The sequence below is a fragment of the Amblyraja radiata genome, chromosome 11 (assembly GCF_010909765.2).
Source record: "Amblyraja radiata isolate CabotCenter1 chromosome 11, sAmbRad1.1.pri, whole genome shotgun sequence".
NCBI lineage: Eukaryota > Metazoa > Chordata > Chondrichthyes > Rajiformes > Rajidae > Amblyraja > Amblyraja radiata.
Genome location: NC_045966.1, coordinates 65074026 through 65096006, shown reverse-complemented (window position 1 = coordinate 65096006; position 21981 = coordinate 65074026). Strand labels below are relative to the sequence as shown.

Here is a 21981-nt window from a genome sequence, read left to right as displayed (position 1 = left end):
CATCTGAGGCTCAAAGGCCTGAAAGGCATTTCACAGAAGGCTCCACAAACCTCTTTTTCCCCATGATGGACCCCAGTCCAAATCGTCACCTTCAGCCATGATGACGACAGGCGTTTCCAAACTCTGTGGCTCTGCAATACACAATATTAACAGAAGCTTCAGGCAGGAATTGAATATGAAGGAAAACATTATGAACCAGCATACATGTTGTCAGATCCAATGGTCCTGGCTCTCTCTCTCTGGGTCCAGCATACTGATGCAATTATAAATAAAGCCCCTCTACTTCCTGAGAAGAATACGGAGGTTCGGTATGTCAGAGAGGATTCTCATGATCTTCTACAGGGGCACAGTCGAAAGCATATTGACTGGTTGCATCACAGCCTGGTTCGCTTGAATGCCCAGGAGCGAAGAAGACTGCAACAGTTGTGAACACTATCCAGTCCATCACCAGCTCTGTCCTCCCCACCATCGAGGGGGTTAACCGCAGTCACTGCCTCAAAAAGGCAGCCAGCATCATCAGAGACCTACACCACCCTGGCATTTCACCTCTGCCATCAGAAAGAAATATCGGCATGAAAGCCTGCCACTTGTATTTTATCGCGTTAAACTGGTTGACAAACAGATTCACTGGTTGCACCACGGCCTGGTTCGGTAAATTGAATGACCAGGAGCAAAGAAGACTGCAAAAAGTTGCGAACACTGCCCAGTCCATCATGGTTTCTGACCTCCCCAACATCGAAGGGATTTACCGGAGTCGCTTCCTCAAAAAGGCAGCCTGCATCATCAGGGCCCACATCACCCTGGCCACACACTCATTTCACCCCTGCCATCAAGAAGAAGGTACAGGAGCCTGAAAACTGTAAGGTCCAGGTTCAGGAACAGCTTCTTCCCGACAGCCATTCGGCTATTAAACACTACAACTTCAAATAAGCTCTGAATTACATAGACTATTAGAGTCATAGAGTGATACAATGAGGAAACAGCCCATCTCACCCACACCGGTCAACAATGTCCCAACTACACCAGTCCCAACTGCTTGGTTCACATCCCTCCAAACCTGTCCTATCCATGTACTTGTCCAACTGTTTCTTAAACGATGGAATAGTCCCAGTCTCAACTACCTCCTCTGGCAACTTGTTCCATACACCCACCATCCTTTGTGTGAAATTTACCCCTCGGATTCTTATTAAATCTTTTCCCCTTCACCTTGAACCTATGTCCTCTGGTCCTCAGTTCCCCTACTTTGGGCAAAAGGCTCTGTGCATCTACCCAATCTATTCCTTTCGTGATTTTGTACACCTATATAAGATCTCCCCTCATCCACCTGTGCTCCATTAAATAGAGACCCAATCCTACTCAACCTCTCCCTATAGTTCACACCCTCTAGTCCTGGCAACATCCTTGTAAATCTTTTCTGAACCCTTTCAAGCTTGACAATACCTTTCCTATAACATGGTGCCCAGAACTGAACACAATATTCTAAACGCAGTCTCACCAACGTCTTATACAACTGCAACATGACCTCCCAACTTCTACATTCAATACTCTGACTGATGAAGGCTAAAGTGCCAAAAGCCTTTTTGACCACCTTATCTATCTGCGACTCGACCTTCAAGGAACCATGCACTCGTACTCCTAGATCCCTCTGCTCTACAACACTACCCAGAGGTCTACCATTCACGGTTTAGGTCCTGCCCTTGTTCAACGTCGCAAAATGCAACACCTCATACTTCTCTGTATTAAATTCCATCAACCATTCCTCCGCCCACCTGGCCAATCGATCAGGATCCTGCTGCAATCGTTCACAACCATCTTCACTATCTGCCAAATCACTAACTTTTGTACCATCAGCAAATTTGCTAATCTTATCCAAATCATTGATGTAGACGACAAACGTAACAGGCCCAGCACCAAACTTTGAGGCACACCACTAGTCACAGACCTACATTCTGAGAAGCAACTTTCCACCATTACCCTCTGCTTCCTTCCATGGAGCCAATTTGCTATCCATTCAGCTATCTCTCCGTGGATCCCATGCTATCTAACCTTCCAGAGCAGCCTGCCATGCGGAACCTTGTCGAACTCCTTACTGAAGTCCATGTACACACCATCTACAGCCCTGCCCTCATCAACCTTTTTGGTCACGTTTACAAACAAATCAATCAGATTTGTGAGACACGACCTCCCCACGTACAAAACAATGCTGACTATCCTTAATCAGCCCTTGCCCACCCAAACGCCTATATATCCTATCCCTCAGAATATTCTCCAGTAACTTACCAACTACAGCTGTTAAGCTCACCGACCTATAGTTCGTAGCATTTTCTCTGTAGCCCTTCTTGAAAAGAGGTACAACATTTGCCACCCCCCAGTCTTCCGGCACCTCTCTTGCATTTATGGACGACATAAATTTAAACCAGGGCTCCCGCAATTTCCTCTCTATTGTTCTCTATTCCTCTCTATTATCGTTTGTTTTTTTGAGTGTACGTATATGGATATATATATATATATATATATGATCTATATACATGCGTATTTGTGAATATGTGCATATATACACACACAGACACACAACTTTTTTTCTCTCTCTTGTTTATGATATTGATTACAGTGTACTATGTTTACATATTATGTTGTGCTGCTGCAAGTAAGAATTTCATTGTTTCATCTGGGACATATGACAATAAAACACTCTTGACCCTCTCTCTCGTGGGTCACACACCACCTGGGACATACCCTTCCAAGCTCAGACACTGTCCGATGCATTATCCACTTGCTCCTGTTGCCTGAAAAGCAGAATCGCTTGTAATACTTAGACTGTACAGGGAGACCAGGTCCACACCTGCATACAGCTGGATATAGACACAAAATGCTGGAGTAAAGGGCCAGTCCCACTGTACGAGGTAATTCAAGAGCTCTCCCGAGTTTTTAAAAAATCAAACTCGTGGTAAGTACGTAGCAGCTACGTCGGAGCTCGTGAATGTCCCATAGCGGCCCGTAATGCTAACGGCAGGTACTCGAGAAACACGGTAACTCGTGAAGTTTTTTCAGCACTGTGAAAAATGTCCACGAGAGCCCCGAGTACCTACAAATGGCTATTACCGTAATTCTCCGAGTTTGAATCAGGGGAAACTCGGGAGAACTCTTGAATTACCTCGTAAAGTGGGACAGGTCCTTTACTCAGCAGGGCAGGCAGCATCTCTGGAGAGAAGGAATGGATGACGTTTTGGGTCAAGACCTACCCGAATGTCACCCATTCCTTCTCTCCGGAGATGCTGACTGTCCCGCTCAGTTACTCCAGTCTATGTTCAGTTTAAACCAGCATCTGCAATTCCTTCCTACACATTTTGTCTGCTCCACTGCAAAATCTCAGCAAAGGATGCCTCCTTTGATGAAGTTCTCCTCCTCTCTCCGACGAGAGTTCTGCAAAACCCTCCACATCATTGTCTGCATCTTTCGTTTCCCTTTCCTGCGACTGCCAGCCTGACAAAGGGTCTCGACTCGAAACGTCACCCATTCCTTCTCTCCAGCTCTCAAGAGGGTGTGTAGGAAGGAACTACAGATGTGTAGTAAGAAATTGCAGATGCGGGTTTAAACCAAAGATAGACACAAAAAGCTGGAGCAACATGGAGCAACAACGAGAACCTTCAGACTGGAGTCTGACAGTTCCTTTCCCCGATTCTAGTCTGAAGTAGGGTCTTGACCCGAAACTTCACATTCCTTCTCTCCAGAGATGCTACCTGTCCCGCTGAGTTACTCCAGCATTTTGTGTCTATCTTTGGTGTAAAACAGCATCTGCAGTTCCTTCCTACAGATTCCCAAGAAGCTGTTTTGAAGAGGTTCTGCCACTGGGTATCCTGCACTCCACGTTTAATTTCCTTGCTTGTTGTCACCCACCTTTGCTCTTCCTGTGCCCTCGGTGTCACTACCTCACTGTAGGCCCTGTCCAGGAAGCTCTCATCTTCCCGGATGGCCCCGAGGTCATCCAGCTGCTGGTTCAGTTCCCTAACGCAGTCCTTCAGGAACTGCACCTGGAAACAATTCCCTCAGGTGTGGTCTTCAGGGGAACCAGCAGTTCCCCTGACTGCTGGAGACGCAATGCAGCAACTTGCCTGCCATGACCACTGCAGCCAAATCTCTAATTAAATAACAAGACATACTCACAGAGCAAATTGAACCTTTTTCTCCTAGCTGGTTGTGAAAAATTGCAGCAGGATCATGAAAATTGGCCAGGTGGGCCGGGGAATGGTTGATGGAATTTAATACACAACAATGTTAGGTGTTGCATTTTGGGAAGACTAGTGAATGGCATGGCTCTGGGGAGGGGTGTAGAGCAGATGGATCTAGGAGTACAAGTGCATGGTTCCTTGAAGGTGGAGTTGCAGGTAGATAGGGTGGTCAAAAAGGCATTAGAAACATTGGCCTTCATCAGTCAGAGTATTGAGTATAGAAGGTACACAAAAATGCTGGAGAAACTCAGCGGGTGCAGCAGCATCTATGGATCGAAAGAAATAGGCAATGTTTCGGGCCAAAACCCTTCTTCTTCAGACTGATGGGGGGTGGGGGCGGGGAGAAGAAAGGAAAAAGGAGGAGGAGCCCGAGAGCTGAGGGAAAGGTAGGAAGGGGAGGAGACAGCAAGGGCTACCAAAATTGTGAGAATTCAATGTTCATGCCACCAGCATGCAGACTCCCCAAGCAGAATATGAGGTGCTGTTCCTCCGGTGTTGCTCACTCTGGCCGTGGAGGAGGCCCAGGACAGTCGGATACGGAATGGGAAGGGGAGTTAAAGTGCTGAGCCACCGGGAGGTCAGGTTGTTTAATGCGGACCGAGCGGAGGTGTTCGGCGAAACGGTCGGCAAGTTTAGAAATTGGGAGGTCATGTTGCAGTTGTATAGGACGTTGGTGAGGACGCTTTAAGAGTATTAAGAGCCTAGTATTGTGTTCAGTCCTGGGCATCATGTTACAGAATATATGTTGTCAAGCTGGGAAGGGTACAGGGAAGATTTCCATGGGTTTTGGCAGGGCTAGAGGGTCTGATACACCGGGCGAGGTTGAGTAGGCTAGGACTCTATTCCTTGGAGCACAGGAAGATGAGGGGTGATCTTATTGAAGTGTATAAAATCATAAGAGGTAGATGGAGTCTCTAGCCCAGAGTAAGTGAATCGAGGACCAGATGATATAGGCTTAAGGTGAAGGGAAAAAGATTTAGACAATAGGTGCAGGAGTAGGCCATTCGGCCCATCGAGCCAGCACCGCCTTTCAATGCGATCATGGCTGATCATCCCCAACCCCAATCTGAGGGGTACCATTTTCATACAAAGAGTGGTGGGCGTATGGAACAAGCTGCCAACAGAGGTAATTGAGGCAGGCACTATCTCAATATTTAAAAAATAGTTAGACAGGTATATGATGGGACAAGTTTGAAGGGATACGGACCACACATGGGCAGGTGGGATTAGTGTAGCTGGGACATGGTGGCCGGTGTGGGCAAGTCAGGCCAAAGGGCCTGTTTCCACGCTCACTCTGACTATCTGCTGCTGAGAGCCTCCTTGCCTGATCTAAAGACTCAGACTTTACCGCTCCACAACACTTATCCTCAACACAACCTCTCACCCATCACAACCACTCTGCTTCACCTTGCCTTATTTTTACTTACTGCTCAATTAACTAATTTGATGCTGCAACCAATTCAAAAGTTGGTTACCTTTAAACTGCCTTTATTAGCTTTAAATTGGCCTGCCTCTTACCTTAGATAGGGAAAAAATGCTGGAGTAACTCGGCGGGACTGGCAGCATCTCTGGAGAAAAAGGAATGGGCAACGTTTCATGTCGAAACAACCTCTTCAGATCTGAAACATCACCCATTCCATCTCTCCAGAGATGCTACCTGTCCTGCTGAGTTGCTCCAGTATTTTGTGTCGACCTTCGGTTTAAATCAGCATCTGCAGTTCCTTCCTACAAATTTTGTCTACCTCTTACCTTAAGCTGTCCTGGACAACTGCCCTCTGTTCAGACTCTATCGCTGCTTTTAAACTGAAAGGAAAGACACACAAACTGCTAGCCTTTTGAGCACTGCAACAGCATTTCGTTCAGACCGAAAGGTCTGAATGACAAATAAAGGATTCAATTCAATGCTGCTCAACTGCTGCTTCTCCTCTCTTCTGCTTTCTGCTACACTCTGTTCAAACTCTCAAGTACAAATGACTGCCATACTTCCTACAGGGTAATGGAAAAAAAGTGTATTTAAAGATTAAAATTGTAAATGCTGAAATGTCTTAAAGTGAATTACTGGAAGACTATTCATCAGAACTTATTTTTAGTTTTGTTTGGAGATACAGCGTGGAAACAGGCTTACCGAGTCCGCACCGGCCAGTGATGCCCCGCACCTTCACACTATTACACACACATTAGGGACAATTTACATTTATACCAAGACAATTAACCAACAAACCTGTATGTCTTTGGAGTGTGGGAGGAAACCAAAGATCGCTGAGAAATCCCACACGGTCACAGGGAAAACTTACAAACTCCATACAGACAGCACCCGTGGTCAGGATCAAAACCAGGTCTCTGGAGCTGTAAGTGCAATAAGGCAGCAACTCTACCGCTGCGCCACCGTGCTGCTGTGACTGTCAAAGATGCTGGCTGACCTGCTGAGTGCTTCCAGCATTTTCTCTTTTTCCTTCCGATTTTCCACAAATGTTGTTCTTTTTTCAATTTTGATACCCAAAAAGTATTAACTGGTTGCAAAATACACTTATCCGTTATCCTGAAGTGGTCTATAGATTTAGGCAAAAGTCATAGTTCCACTCACACACCTACCCGATGGACCTCACTTCATTATTCAAAATTACTCACTTCTTTATTAGGGGTTGCGGCACGATGTCTTACAGCGCTTACAGTGCCAGAGACCTGGGTTCGATCCCGACCACGGGTGCTGCCTATACGGAGTTTGTACATTCTCCCCGTGACCGCATGGATTTTCTCCAAGATCTTCCTTCCTCCCACACTCCAAAAACGTCCAGATTTGGAGGTTAATTGGCTTAATATCAATGTAAAACTGTCCCTGGTGTGTGTAGGATAGTGCTAGTGTGCAAAGATCGCTGGTCGGTGCGGACTCGTTCAAAATGGATTCCTTACCACAAATCCTCAAAGTCCTCATGCTATCGTTCTGCCGCACCTGCTCCTATGGCAAGGCAAGGCAAGTTTATTTGTATAGCACCTTTCAACAACAAGGTAATTCAAAGTGCTTTACATAAAACATTTAAAGCATTTGAAAGAAACACATATAAAATGACATTTAGATGTAAAACGATTATTAGATTATTCAGATAAAATTACAAAATTAAAAGCAATCAAATAAAATATTAAAAATAGAATAAAACCAGGAATAGAAGTTACAGTGCAGTATAGGTAATTAATAAATTGTATTGTTTACTGAAAGGCAGCGGCAAACAGAAAAGTCTTCAGTCTAGATTTAAAAGAGCTGAGAGTTGCAGCAGACCAGCAGTTTTCTGGGAGTTTGTTCCAGATATGTGGTGCTTAAAAACTAAATGTTGCCTCTCCATGTTTAGTTCTGACTCTGGGGACACAGAGCAGACCTGGCCCAGACGATCTGAGAGGTCTGGGTGGCTCGTAGCTAAGCAGAAGATCAGAAATGTATTTTGGCCCTAAACCATTCAGTGCTTTGTAAACCAACAGTAGTATTTTGAAATCAATTCCTTGACAGACAGGAAGCCAGTGTAAAGACCTCAGAACTGGAGTAATGTGATCTACTTTTTTGGTCTTAGTGAGGACTCGAGCAGCAGCGTTCTGAATTAACTGCAGCTGTCTGATCGACTTTTTAGGGAGACCTGTAAAGACACTGTTACAGTAGTCGAGCCTGCTGAAGATAAATGCACGGACAAGTTTTTCCAAATCCTGCTGAGACACAAGTCCTTTAATCCTTGATATATTCTTTAGGTGATAGTAGGCTGACTTTGTGACTGTTTTTATGTGGCTGTTGAAGTTCAGGTCTGAGTCCATGACTACTCCTACGTTTCTGGCTTGGTTTGTTGTTTTTAGCATTACCATTTGAAGCTGGGTGCTAACTTTTAATCGTTCTTCCTTGGCTCCAAAAACAATTATTTCAGTTTTTTCTTTGTTTAATTGGAGAAAATTCTGGTTCATCCAATCGTTGATCACACTCCCTGCTGAGGAACTGTGGCCAGAGAGCGATAAAAATGTGTGACACTCCCTATACTGCCCTACTTTTGACAAAAGGAAGCAGAAAGGAGTTTTCTTGTAAATGAGGAAAACATGTTTTTCTTTCAGCTCTCTGTGATGGAATTACTTCTCTGGTATAAATATTTTCAAATTGTACTCAGAAAATACTTATTTTGTTTACCATTGTGTAGCGCATATCTCAAATACCCTAAAACAAGCAATAACTCAATTTTGACAAAATTGTCAGTTGCTTCCTTTTGTCAAATTAGGGCAGCATAGCTCATGCGGGCTGTTACTCAGGCAATGGAGGAAGTGGCTCACCGAAAATAACAGCAACAGGATATAACAAGCTTAACACCACATCCTCCGAAGAATGACACAAAAAGCTGTAGAAACTAAGCGGGACAGGCAACATCTCTGGAGAGAAGGAATGGGTGACATTTCGGATCGAGACCCATCTTCAGACTGAAAATCACTTTAAAGGGAAACGAGAAACATAGAAAATAGGTGCAGGAGTAGGCCATTCGGCCCTTCGAGCCTGCACCACCATTCAATATGATCATGGCTGATCATCCAACTCAGTATCCCGTACCTGCCTTTTCTCCATACCCCCTGATCCCTTTAGCCACAAGGGCCACATCTAACTCCCTCTTAAATATAGCCAATGAACTGGCTCCAACTACCTTCTGTGGCAGAGAATTCCAGAGATTCACCACTCTCTGTGTGAAAAATGTTTTTCTCACCTCGGTCCTAAAATATTTCCCCCTTATCCTTAAACTGTGACCCCTTGTTCTGGACTTCCCCAACATCGGGAACATTGAGGTTAGAGAAATCAATATTCATACCACTAGGTTTTAAGCTGCCCAAGCGAAATATGAAATGCGGTTCCTCCAATTTGCGTTTAGCCTCACTGACAATGGAGGAGGCCTAGGACAGAAAGATCAGTGTGGGAAAGGGAAGGAGAATTAAAGTGTTTAGCTACAGGGAGTTCAAGTAGGTTTAGGTGGACTGAGTGAAGTTGTTCAGCGAAACGATCGCCCAGTCTACATTTGGCCTCGCCAATGTTTTGTTTCGCTGAACACCTTCGCTCAGTCCGCCTGACCTACCTGGCCCTTCTTACCATATTAAAGCCAATAGAACAGTAATTGCTGGCCCAAAAAGGCTCACTCAAGGACATTTCAGTCACTTGCCATAGAATCATAGGTGTGGAAACTGGCCCTTCGCCATTTTGCCACACCGGCCAACATGTCCCAGATACACTAGTCCGACTTGCCCGCGTTTGGACCATATCCCTCCAAGCCTGTCCCATCCATGTACCTGTCTAACTGTTTCTTGAATGTTGGGATAGTCCCTGCCTCATCTACCTCCTCTGGCACCTTGTTCTATACCTTCACCACCCTTTGTGTAAAATAAGTTACCCCTCAGATTCCTACTAAATCTTTTCCCCTTCACCTTAAACCTATGTCATCTGGTCCTCAATTCACCTACTCTAAGCAAGAGACTCTGCACATCTACCCGATCTATTCCTTCACACTGTGTGGGAAGGAACTGCAGCTCAGGCAAGCTGTTACTGGGACAAATGAGGAAGTTGATCACCACAAACAAACTGAAAGAAAATGTCAACAATCCCTGCTCTGAGCTTCATTGCAACAAAATGCAATCCTGATCATTCAGATACATTTTTCAGAACATGAAACAGCAATTTCAATGTTACATTTACCCCACCAGACCGCAGTGCATTCAGTAATTCCACTATCAGTGCCAGTTACACAGAATATTCCCCAACATTTTTAAACAACCTTACACTCATAAATTGAGCATATAATCTAGTTATTATTAACATTGTAATGGGGGATCTTGCATAGCCCAGCTATCTACCATTTTCCTCCATAGAAGCAGTGACCAGCAGGTTTTTATATGAAAGAACATGAGAAACATCAGGAATGAGTTAATTAACCAATGATGAGTATTTGTCAGCACTGGGCATATACTCACTGGAGTATAGAAGAATGAGGAGGGGGGAGGGCTCATTGAAACGTATAGAATATTGAATAGGCTTGGATAGAGTGGACGTGGAGAGGATGTCTCCACTAGTGGGAGAGTCTTGGACTAGAGGTCATAGCTTCAGAATTAAAGGACGTTCTTTTAGGAAGGAGATGAGGAGAAATCAGGGTGGTGAATCTGTGAAATTCTTAGCCACACAAGTCTGTGGAGGCCGTCAGTGGACATTAAGGCAGAGATAGATAGATTCTTGATTACTACTGGTGTCAGAGGTTATGGGCAGAAGGCAGGAGAATGGGGTTAGGAAGGAGAGATAGATCAGCCACAATTGATTAGCGGATTAGACTTGATGGGCCGAATAGTCTAATTGTACTATTCTTTATGACCTTACGAAAATGGAAAGCTGGCATGTCAGGCAACATCTGAAGAGAGAAGCAGTTAACATTTCAGGTGAAAGGCAGACCCTTCAACAGATCGCCACAAAATGCTGGAGTAACTCAGCAAACAGGCAGCATCTTTGGATATAAGGAATGGGTGACGTTTCGGCCCGAGACTACAAGAGTCTGAAGAAGGGTTTCGAGCCAAAACGTCACCTATTACTTCAATCTGTGTCTGTCTTCGGTATAAACCAGTATCTGCCGTTCCCTCCCATACAGACCCTTCAGCAGAGCTGGTCCTTTCCACTAATGCTGTCTGATCGAAGAGCTATTTGTCTTTACCTCGTTTACGATTTGCAACTTCTGCACTTCTTTTGATCTTGATCAACAAGTACTTAGTAGCTGCAGAACACTTCCAACATCCAAAGCATGAGTTAAATGGAGCACTCACAGTCACCCCGTTAGTTCATAGAGTGATACAGCGTGGAAACAGGCCTTTCGGTCCAACTTGCCCAAACCGGCCATCATGTCCCAGCTACACGAGTCCCAACTGCCCACGTTTGGCCCAAATTTCTCCAAACCTGTCCTACCTATGTACCTGTCTAAGGTACACAAAAATGCTGGGGAAACTCAGCGGGTGCAGCAGCATCTATGGAGCGAAGGAGATAGGCAACGTTTCGGTCCGAAACCCTTCCTGTCTAACTGTTTCTTAAATGTTGGTATAGTCCCAGCCTCAACTACCTTCTCTGCAGTTTGTTCCATGCACCCACCACCCTTTGTGTGAAAACGTTACCCCTCATATTCCTATTAAATGTTTTCCCCTTCAGCTTAAACCCATGTCCTCTGGTCCACGATTCACCTACTCTGGTCAAGAGACTCTGTGCATCTACACGATCTAATTAGAAACATAGAAATTAGGTGCAGGAGTAGGCCATTCGGCCCTTCGAGCCTGGACCGCCATTCAATATGATCATGGCTGATCATCCAACTCAGTATCCCGTACCTGCCTTCGCTCCATACCCTCTGATCCCCTTAGCCACAAGGGCCACATCTAACTCCCTCTTAAATATAGCCAATGAACTGGCCTCAACTACCCTCTGTGGCAGAGAGTTCCAGAGATTCACCACTCTCTGTGTGAAAAAAGTTTTTCTCATCTCGGATTTCCCCCTTATCCTTAAGCTGTGACCCCTTGTCCTGAACTTCCCCAACATCGGGAACAATCTTCCTGCATCTAGCCTGTCCAACCCCTTAAGAATTTTGTAAGTTTCTATAAGATCCCCTCTCAATCTCCTAAATTCTAGAGAGTATAAACCAAGTCTATCCAGTTTCTTCATAAGACAGTCCTGACATCCCAGGAATCAGTCTGGTGAACCTTCTCTGCACTCCCTCTATGGCAATAATGTCCTTCCTCAGATTTGGAGACTAAAACTGTACGCAATACTCCAGGTGTGGTCTCACCAAGACCCTGTACAACTGCAGTAGAACCTCCCTGCTCCTATACTCAAATCCTTTTGCTATGAAAGCTAACATACCATTCGCTTTCTTCACTGCCTGCTGCACCTGCATGCATACTTTCAATGACTGGTGTACCATGACACCCAGGTCTCGCTGCATCTCCCCTTTCCCTAATCGGCCACCATTTAGATAATAGTCTGCTTTCCTGTTTTTGCCACCAAAATGGATAACCTCACATTTATCCACATTATACTGCATCCGCCAAACATTTGCCCACTCACCCAGCCTATCCAAGTCACCTTGCAGTCTCCTAGCATCCTCCTCACAGCTAACACTGCCCCCCAGCTTAGTGTCATCCGCAAACTTGGAGATATTACCTTCAATTCCCTCATCCAGATCATTAATATATATTGTAAATAGCTGGGGTCCCAGCACTGAGCCTTGCGGTACCCCACTAGTCACTGCCCGCCATTGTGAAAAGGACTCGTTTACTCCTACTCTTTGCTTCCTGTTTGCCAGCCAGTTCTCTATCCACATCAATACTGAACCCCCAATGCCGTGTGCTTTAAGTTTGTATACTAATCTCTTATGTGGGACCTTGTCGAAAGCCTTCTGGAAGTCTAGATACACCACATCCACTGGTTCTCCCCTATCCACGCTACTAGTTACATCCTCGAAAAATTCTATAAGATTCGTCAGACATGATTTACCTTTTGGTAAATCCATGCTGACTTTGTCCAATGATTTCACCACTTTCCAAATGTGCTGCTATCCCATCTTTAATAACTGACTCTAGCAGTTTCCCCACTACCGATGTTAGACTAACTGGTCTGTAATTCCCCGTTTTCTCTCTCCCTCCCTTCTTAAAAAGTGGGGTTACGTTTGCTACCCGCCAATCCTCAGGAACTACTCCAGAATCTAAAGAGTTTTGAAAGATTATTACTAATGCATCCACTATTTCTGGAGCTACTTCCTTAAGTACTCTCGGATGCAGCCTATCTGGCCCTGGGGATTTATCGGCCTTTAATCCATTCAATTTACCCAACACCACTTCCCGACTAACCTGGATTTCACTCAATTCCTCCAACTCCTTTGACCCCTGCTATTTCCGGCAGATTATTTATGTCTTCCTTAGTGAAGACGGAACCAAAGTAGTTATTCAATTGGTCCGCCATATCCTTGTTCCCCATGATCAACTCACCTGTTTCTGACTGCAAGGGACCTAGATTTGTTTTAACTACTCTTTCTTTTCACATATCTATAAAAAAATTTGCAGTCAGTTTTTATGTTCCCTGCCAGTTTTCTTTCATAATCTATTTTTCCTTTCCTAATTAAGCCCTTTGTCCTCCTCTGCTGGTCTCTGAATTTCTCCCAGTCCTCTGGTATGCTGCTTTTTCTGGCTAATTTGTACGCATCATCCTTCGCTTTGATACTATCCCTGATTTCCCTTGTTATCCACGGATGCATTACCTTCCCTGATTTATTCTTTTGCCAAACTGGGATGAACAATTTTTGTAGTTCATCCATGCAGTCTTTAAATGTCTACCATTGCATATCCACCGTCAACCCTTTTAGAATTAATTGCCAGTCAATCTTGGCCAATTCACGTCTCATACCCTCAAAGTTACCTTTCTTTAAGTTCAGAACCATTGTTTCTGAATTAACAATGTCACTCTCCATCCTAATGAAGAACTCAACCATATTATGGTCACTCTTGCCCAAGGGGGCACGTACAACAAGACTGCTAACTAACCCTTCCTCATTACTCAATACCCAGTCTAAAATAGCCTGCTCTCTCGTTGGTTCCTCTACATGTTGATTTAGATAACTATCCCGCATACGTTCCAAGAAATCCTCTTCCTCAGCACCCCTGCCAATTTGATTCACCCAATCTATATGTAGATTGAAGTCACCCATTATAACTGTTTTGCCTTTGTCGCAAGCATTTCTAATTTCCTGTTTGATGCCATCTCCAACTTCACTACTACTGTTAGGTGGCCTGTACACAACACCCACCAGCGTTTTCTGCCCCTTACTGTTTCGCAGCTCTACCCATACCGATTCCACATCCTCCAAACTAATGTCCTTCCTTTCCATTGCGTTAATCTCCTCTCTAACCAGCAACGCTACCCCACCTCCTTTTCCTTTCTCTCTATCCCTCCTGAATATTGAATATCCCTGGATGTTCAGCTCCCAGCCTTGGTCACCCTGGAGCCATGTCTCCGTGATCCCAACTATATCATAATCATTAATGGCTATCTGCACGTTCAACTCATCCACCTTATTACGAATACTCCTTGCATTGAGACACAAAGCCTTCAGGCTTGTTTTTACAACGCTCTTAACCCTTATACAATTATGTTGAAAAGTGGCCCTTTTTTATTTTTGCCCTGGTTTTGTCTGCCTGCCACTTTTACTTTTCACCTTGCTACCTATTGCTTCTACCCTCATTTTACACCCCCCTGCCTCTCTGCTCTTGTACCCATCCGCCTGCCACATTAGTTTAAATCCTCCCCGACAGCACTAGCAAACACTCCCCCAAGGACATTGGTTCCATTCCAGCCCAGGTGCAGACCGTCCTGTTTGTACTGGTCCCACCTCCCCCAGAACTGATTCCAATGCCCTAAAAATTTGAATCCCTCCCCCTTGCACCATTTTTCAAGCCACGTATTCATCTGCAATATCCTCCTATTTCTACTCTGACTGGCCCGTGGTACTGGTAGTAATCCAGAGATTATTACCTTTGAGGTCCTACTTTTAAGTTTATCTCCTAGCTCCCTAAATTCATCTTGTAGGACCTCATCCCTTTTTTTACCTATATCGTTGGTGCCAATATGCACCATGACAACTGGCTGTTCACCCTCCCCCTCCAGAATGTTCTGCAGCCGTTCAGTGACATCCCTGACCCTTGCACCAGGTAGGCAACATACCATCCTGGAGTCTCGTTTGCGGCCGCAGAAACGCCTATCTATTCCCCTGACAATTGAATCCCCTATTACTATTGCCCTTCCACTCTTTTTCCCCCCCTCATGTGCCGCAGAGCCACCCATGGTGCCATGAACTTGGCTGCTGCTGCATTCCCCTGATGAGCCATCTCCCTCAACAGTATCCAAAATGGTATACCTGTTTAGGAGGGAGATGACCACAGGGGACTCCTGCACTACCTGCCTACTGCTTTGCTGGCTATTGGCCACCCGTTCTCTTTCTGTCCTCTTACCTTTTACCTGCGGTGTGACCAACTCGCTGTACGTGCTATCCACGACTTTCTCAGCATCATGGATGCTCCAGTGTGAATCCAGCCGCAGTTCCAATCGTTCAATGCGGTCTGCCAGGAGCTGCAGCTGTACACACTTCCTGCAAACGTAGTCACCAGGGACACCGACCATATCCCTGATCTCCCACATGTTGCAGGCTGAGCAAACCACGGGGCCAATCTCCACTGACATATCTTACTCCCAAATTAACTCTATATTAAATATTAAAAAACACAAAACTTTATCCTTTAAACTTTACTAATAAATACTAATAAATACTGTACACTTAACTCCCAGAATCCTTAACTCCCAGAATCCTTAACCTGAAGGCAGAAATGTAAAAATGTAAACCCGGTCCTCTTCCACCAATCAGCGGCTTCCACCAGACTCCTTCTCTGGAACGTTGCCGATTTTGGTGTCAGGTCCCTGGGCCTCTGTGAAAGCAACCCCCGCGATGTATTTTATACTTACAGCGCAGGTACTCCTCCCCTCGCACCAACGGCTCCCTGGGCCTCTGTGAAAGCAAGCCCCGCGATGTATTTTATACTTACAGCGCAGGTACTCCTCCCCTCGCACCAACGGCTCCCTGGGCCTCTCTCTACCCTGGTGGGGGTAAAAGCAACATTGGAATTCTCTCATTTTGTACACCTCTATAAGATCACTCCTCATCCTCCTGCGCTCCAAGGAATAGACTCCAAGCCTACTCAACCTATCCCAATAGCTCAGACCCTCTAGTCCTGCTGGGCAACATCCTAGTAAATCTTTGCTGTACCGTTTCCATCTTGACATCTTTCTTATAACATGGTGCCCAGAACTGCACACAATACTCTAAATGCGCCCTAGCCAATGTCTTGCACAACTGCAACATGACCTCCCAGCTTCTAAGGTACACAAAAATGCTGGAGAAACTCAGCGGGTGCAGCAGCATCTATGGAGCGAAGGAAATAGGCAACGTTTCGGGCCGAAACCCCTTTTCCCCAACTTCTATACTGGTGGGGGTAAAAGCAACATTGGAATTGCTGCTTCATGTTGAGAAAATGTCGCTGAAAGTTCAGGATTCCTCAGTTGCCAGTGACAGCTTACCTGAGCAGCAGGAAAGATTACACAGCAATCGTTCCACGCCCAATGCCGACAAACACTCATTATAAGTTCACCTACTAATTCCTGGGATCATTCTTGTAAACCTCCTCTGGGCCCTCTACAGGGCCAGCATATCCTTCCTCAAATATGGTGCCCAAAATTGCTCATAATATTCCAAATGCGGCCTTAGCAGCGCCTCATAGAGCCTCAGCATTACATCCCTGATTTTATATACAAGCCCTCTGGAATAATAATAATAATGTATATGTCATTCGAACATATAAGTATACATTTGAATGAAATGTCGTTCCTCACGGGGCCGAAATGCAAGGTGCATAGTGGTTGATGTTGATGTAAGATGCTAGTGCAGCGAGTATGTGTGTTTTTTGGGTGAGGTGTGTGTGTGCGTTGGGGGGCAGCAGGGTATTCATCATTCTAACAGCCAGGGGAAGAAGCTGTTGGTGGTGCTGGCCTTGATGCTCCGGTACCTCATGCCAGACGGCAGAGGGGTAAAGAGTCCATGGGAGGGGTGGAAGGAGTCCTTTATAATGGTGGAGGTTTTTCAGAGCCATCTTTTGTTGAAAATGCCCAGAATGGATGGGAGCGGTAGAATAAATGCTAGCATTGAGTTTGTTTTCTTTACTCCCGATTCGACTGGCAGCTCAACATTTTGGGAAACATGCACCTACACTCCCAAGTCTCTTTGCACCCACGATTTTTGGATTCCCTCCCCATTTAGAAAAAAGTCTACGCCTTTATTACTACTACCAAAAAGCATGACTCCACAGTTTGCTGCACAATATTCCATATGCCACTTTCATAAACCTTCAGGTTAGAAAGAGCTACAAAGGGATAAAATAGGTCAAGAACAGGAGAAGAAGATGTCAGATAGAGAATAATGTAGTTCATTGCGATATTATCCAATTTGGAAGAAACAATGTAATATCTAAATAATATGAGAATATACCAAGGGATCTGCAAGTTCTGCCAGACGGAAAATAAAATTGTGTGCAGGCATAGAGAGTAATTGGGAAGGCTGATGTAAAGTCTGTTTAAATGAGCGGCACAGTTATAAGGGCGGCACAGTGTCGCAGAGGTAGTTTCTCCCTTACAGTAGGTATGTTACAAAACTTACCTTCAGCGGCGCTGTTGTTCTGCCACTGGCCGTGTGCGCGACTTCGCAAGATGACTTAAATGGCCATTAATTTACGGGAATTAAACACTAACTTCCTTCCATTTGACCTATAAATTCATGACAATGAGATTTAAAAACATGTTATATTGTGAATTCTTGTGTGAATGTTATTTGGACACTTAGGCTATTTAAAAATGTTAATCTTTTCTTAAGAAATGGATAGATGTTTAGATCTAGTAATTGAATTTTGTAATTAGCTACAATTAGGTAACTAACTAATTATATGATTTAATTTCAGGTCATCCAAGTAAGATTATTTCATATTTGTTTCAGAATGCTACAATCTATAATAACTGAAAATGTATTTCACTTCTCTTAATTTTTAAGAAAGTTATGGGCTTTAGACTGTCCTCGATCACAGCTTTTGTGTTCAGTCAATGGAAAAGCAATAATGGGGGTTGCACGTAAGGTCACTGGGTCATAGAGCCGCTCAATCCATTTGGAGGACATCCGTAACTTCCGGTATATGTTATTAATGCAAAAAACGCGTACTTTCCTACCTGTTAAAAACCGCCAAAATTTTGAATTTTTGCGCTGTAAAAAATTGTGGAAGCCGGGGTAAGTGTGAGAGACATGTACCCAACTTCAGAATTCCAAAAGTGAAGCGAAATGAGGGTAAAGAGAAGCGAGAACTGAAGGGACACCAGCAGCTAAAGTGCTTGGCGAACATTGGCCGTGCAGATGTCGTAATTGAAAATATTGGGAATTATCGCGTTTGCTCACTGCATTTCATCAACAGTAAGGCATTATTTGTGGTTTTTCTTGATTCCTTTGGTATCTAAAAAGTCTCAGAAGTGATAAATCTGGCTGTAAATTTTGCTTACGAGGCGTTTTCTTTTTGTATGTAAAAACCCACTTGAGAACCATGGGCGATCTCAAAATTTTACAGCCAGATTTATCACTTCAGAAACTTTTTAGATGCCAAAGGAATCAAGAAAAAACACAAATAATGCCTTAGTTGATGAAATGCAGTGAGCAAACGGCCAATGTTCGCCAAGCACTCTGGCTGTTGTTGTCCCTTCAGCTCTCGCTTCTATCTACCATCATTTCTCCTCACTTTTGGAATTCTGAAGTAGGCGAAATGTCTCTCACGCTTATCCCGATTTCCATAATTATTTACAGCGCAAAAATTGCCAATTTTGGCGGGTTTAACGGGCTCGCTACGTTGGAAACAATGGTAAGTGCCTACCTGCAGTTCATCGCGTGTACTCTACTTGGCGTAGCGTAGAAACAGTACGGGTCATGGGTCGTGACCCGACTGCCGTGAAACCTCCCTATCACAACTGAAAATTTCTTTCAGTTCTCTTAATTTTTAAGAAAGTTATGGGCTTTTGACTGTCCTTGATCACAGCTTTTGTGTTAAGTCAATGGAAAAGCAATAGGGAACAAGATGCTAATTTCAGAGTATGATAATGACCATAACCTTTTTTTAATACTGAAGATATGAAAGTGAATTAGGTGTCAAATTAAACTTCTTTTTATGCTTTATCTGATGGGATAAACTGCAGACTTGATTTTTTAAATCTCAAAATTTTGTAACATTGTTACTTACAGTGCCAGAGACCAGTTCGATCCCGACTATGGGTGCTATCTGCGCGGAGTTTGCACGTTCTCCCCGTGACCTGTGTGGGTTTTCTCCAAGATATTTGGTTCCCTCCCTCACTCCAAAGACTTACAGGTTTGTAGAGTAATTGGCTTGATAAAGATGTAAAATTGTCCTGACTCGGCTTGTACTCGCTAGAATTTAGAAGATTGAAACGTACACAATTCTTAAGGGGTTGGACAGGCTAGATGCAGGAAGATTGTTCCCGATGTTGGGGAAGTCCCTAACAAGGGGTCACAGTTTAAGGATAAGGGGGAAGTCTTTTAGGACCGAGATGAGAAAAACATTTTTCACACAGAGAGTGGTGAATCTGTGGAATTCTCTGCCACAGAAGGTAGTTGAGGCCAGTTCATTGGCTATATGTAAGAGGGAGTTAGATGTGGCCCTTGTGGCTAAAGGGATCAGGGGGTATGGAGAGAAGGCAGGTACAGGATACGGAGTTGGATGATCAGCCATGATCATATTGAATGGCGGTGCAGGCTCGAAGAGCCGAATAGCCTACACCTGCACCTATTTTCTATGGTTCTATGTGTGTGTTGGATCGAACCCGGGTTTCTGGCGCTGTAAGTAGGTATGTTGCAAAGCCTACCTGAAGCGTCGCTGAAAATCTGTCGCTGCGGGTGTGCGCGATTTTGGCGCCGTTTAGAGGGGGCGGGTTTAAAACGCGATTTTCTCTAGGCTGTTCCAATCGGAGATGTTCAGCCTAGTAAATTATTAACGAAAAATCGCTGAAAGACCCCGTCGCAAAAGCTATTATTAGTTTTAAAGGCCTTGAATAATAGTTATAGTAGTTTAAAAATCAATCTATAAACCCGCGACCACCAGCAACCGCAGGGTCTCATAAAGCAGACAACTGAAGGTAGGCTGTATATTTTTACATTAAAAAGGGCTTCTTAAGATCCCTTTATACAAAGTTTAATATTGCGAGTAGCTCATTTTGGGCCCATTATATCCCGCAGTATTTTTCTGGGCATTTGGGGGCACAAATCTACCGCAATGTGAACGTTCTAAACCAGCGCGTTCCACAGGGACCCACTGGAAAGCTGATTTTAAATGGGCATTTATTTACAGCAATTGAACACTAAATTCCTTCCATTTGGCCTATAAATTAATGTAAATGAGATTTAAAAATCATGTTTTATTGTGAATTATTTGTGAATATTATTTGGACATTTAGGCTATTTAAAAATGTTAATCATTTATTAAGAAATGGATAGATGTTTAGATCTAGTAATTGAAGTCTGAAATTAGCTACAATTAGGTAACTAACTAATTATATGCTTTAATTTCAGGTTATCCAAGTAAGATAATTTTATATTTGTTTCAGAATGCTTCAATCTATGATAACTGAAAATTTCATTCAGTTCTCTTAATTTTTAAGAAAGCTATGGGCTTTTGACTGTTCACGATCACAGCTTTTTTGTTATGTCCATAGAAAATCAATAGGGAACAAGATGCTCATTTCCCAGTATGAAAATGGCCATAACTTTTTAAATACTTGAGATATGAAAGTGAATTAGGTGTCAAATTAAACTTATTTTTATGCTTTATCTGATGGGATAAATTGTAGACTTGATTTTTTAAATCTCAAAATTTTGTAACATTGCTACAATCAACCCGCCTTTTTTACACCTTCAGCTCCCTCTTGTATTTACCTTAGTTTCTATCTTTTTTTTAAACTGTAAATTTAGGTAGCTGTTCCTCACGGTCACCCCGACTGGCTCCGTAAATTGCAGCTCAAAACCGGGCCGTTTTCGATGTTTTTAACGGGTGTGAAAGTGCGTGTTTTCCCATCTACTAACATGTACCGGAAGTGACGCTTGTCCCCCAGTTAAAATTTTCGGTCACGTGGGTGGGGATTTACGCTCCAGTGACCTTTCGTGAAATCACCCTATAGGGAACAAGATGCTCATTTCCGAGTATGAAAATGGCCATAACATTTTTAATACTTGAGATATGAAAGTGAATTAGGTGTCAAATTAAACTTCTTTTTATGCTTTATCTGATGGGATAAATTACAGACTTGATTTTTAAAATCTCAAAATTTTGTAACATTACTACTGTAAGGTAGTAGCTCGACCGCTGGCTGATGATAAACAGATTGTTGGGTCTGTAAGTAGACAGATTTCTGCAGTTCCTTCTCAAACATGTTGGGTCTGTAAACTGTGAAGCCAGAAAAAGACCTCCTCACCCACTGAACCCTCTCATCACCCTCCCCCACCCCCTCAAAAATCCTCTCAACACCCATCATGGCCGCACCCACTCTACAAACTCGGGGACTCACCAGACGTTTGCGGCCGCGGGAGCCGCTTCATCAATCGGCGGGGATAGCGGTTCTCCGACCGCCCGGGCTTTTCTCCAAAGATCCCTTGCTCTTCTCCTAGGAGATTATTTCATCCGCGCCACGTTTGCTCGCAGTTACGTCCCGTCCCGTGGTATGTTTGGTCGGCAGGGAGTGACGGTTGGCGGCATCTGGCGGGAGGCCATGTTCCGCCCCCTTCTCCTTCGTCGCCATTGCTTATCGCTCGGTGATCGATGTTCCCCGCGACCAATGGAAGCGTTGCATCCGCGGCTGGGGTGGGGGGGAGGTGACGTTTGTTGTCTCGGGTCGCGTCACGTCATCCGTCATCGGAGGACAGGACTCCGCCATTGGTTGTTCCCCGGTGATCGGTATTCCCCCCCAACCAATGGGGGGCCGATTAGGCCCTTTATGACCCGCCTCCCAAACGTCATGCAGAAGGTTCTCCTGTTATTGGGTATCCGCCGGGGATTGACATTCATTACCGCCAATGGGATCGAATGGGAGGATACG

The 21981-nt window shown here is 44.3% G+C and overlaps 1 protein-coding gene across 2 annotated transcripts in view; it reads right to left on the bottom strand.

Moving 5' to 3' along the window:
* Nucleotides 1-21666, bottom strand: part of LOC116978721 (NACHT, LRR and PYD domains-containing protein 3-like) — a 72817-nt gene extending 51151 nt beyond the window's left edge. For both annotated transcript variants that reach the window (XM_033030043.1, XM_033030044.1), the window contains exons 1-2: nt 21454-21666; nt 51-131 (exon numbers count right to left, since the gene is read on the bottom strand). In XM_033030043.1, coding sequence (XP_032885934.1) covers nt 51-131; nt 21454-21484 — 112 coding nt within the window. In that variant the 5' untranslated portion in view covers nt 21485-21666. The remainder of the gene's footprint in view (nt 1-50; nt 132-21453) is intronic.
* Between the last annotated feature and the right edge of the window lie 315 nt (nt 21667-21981).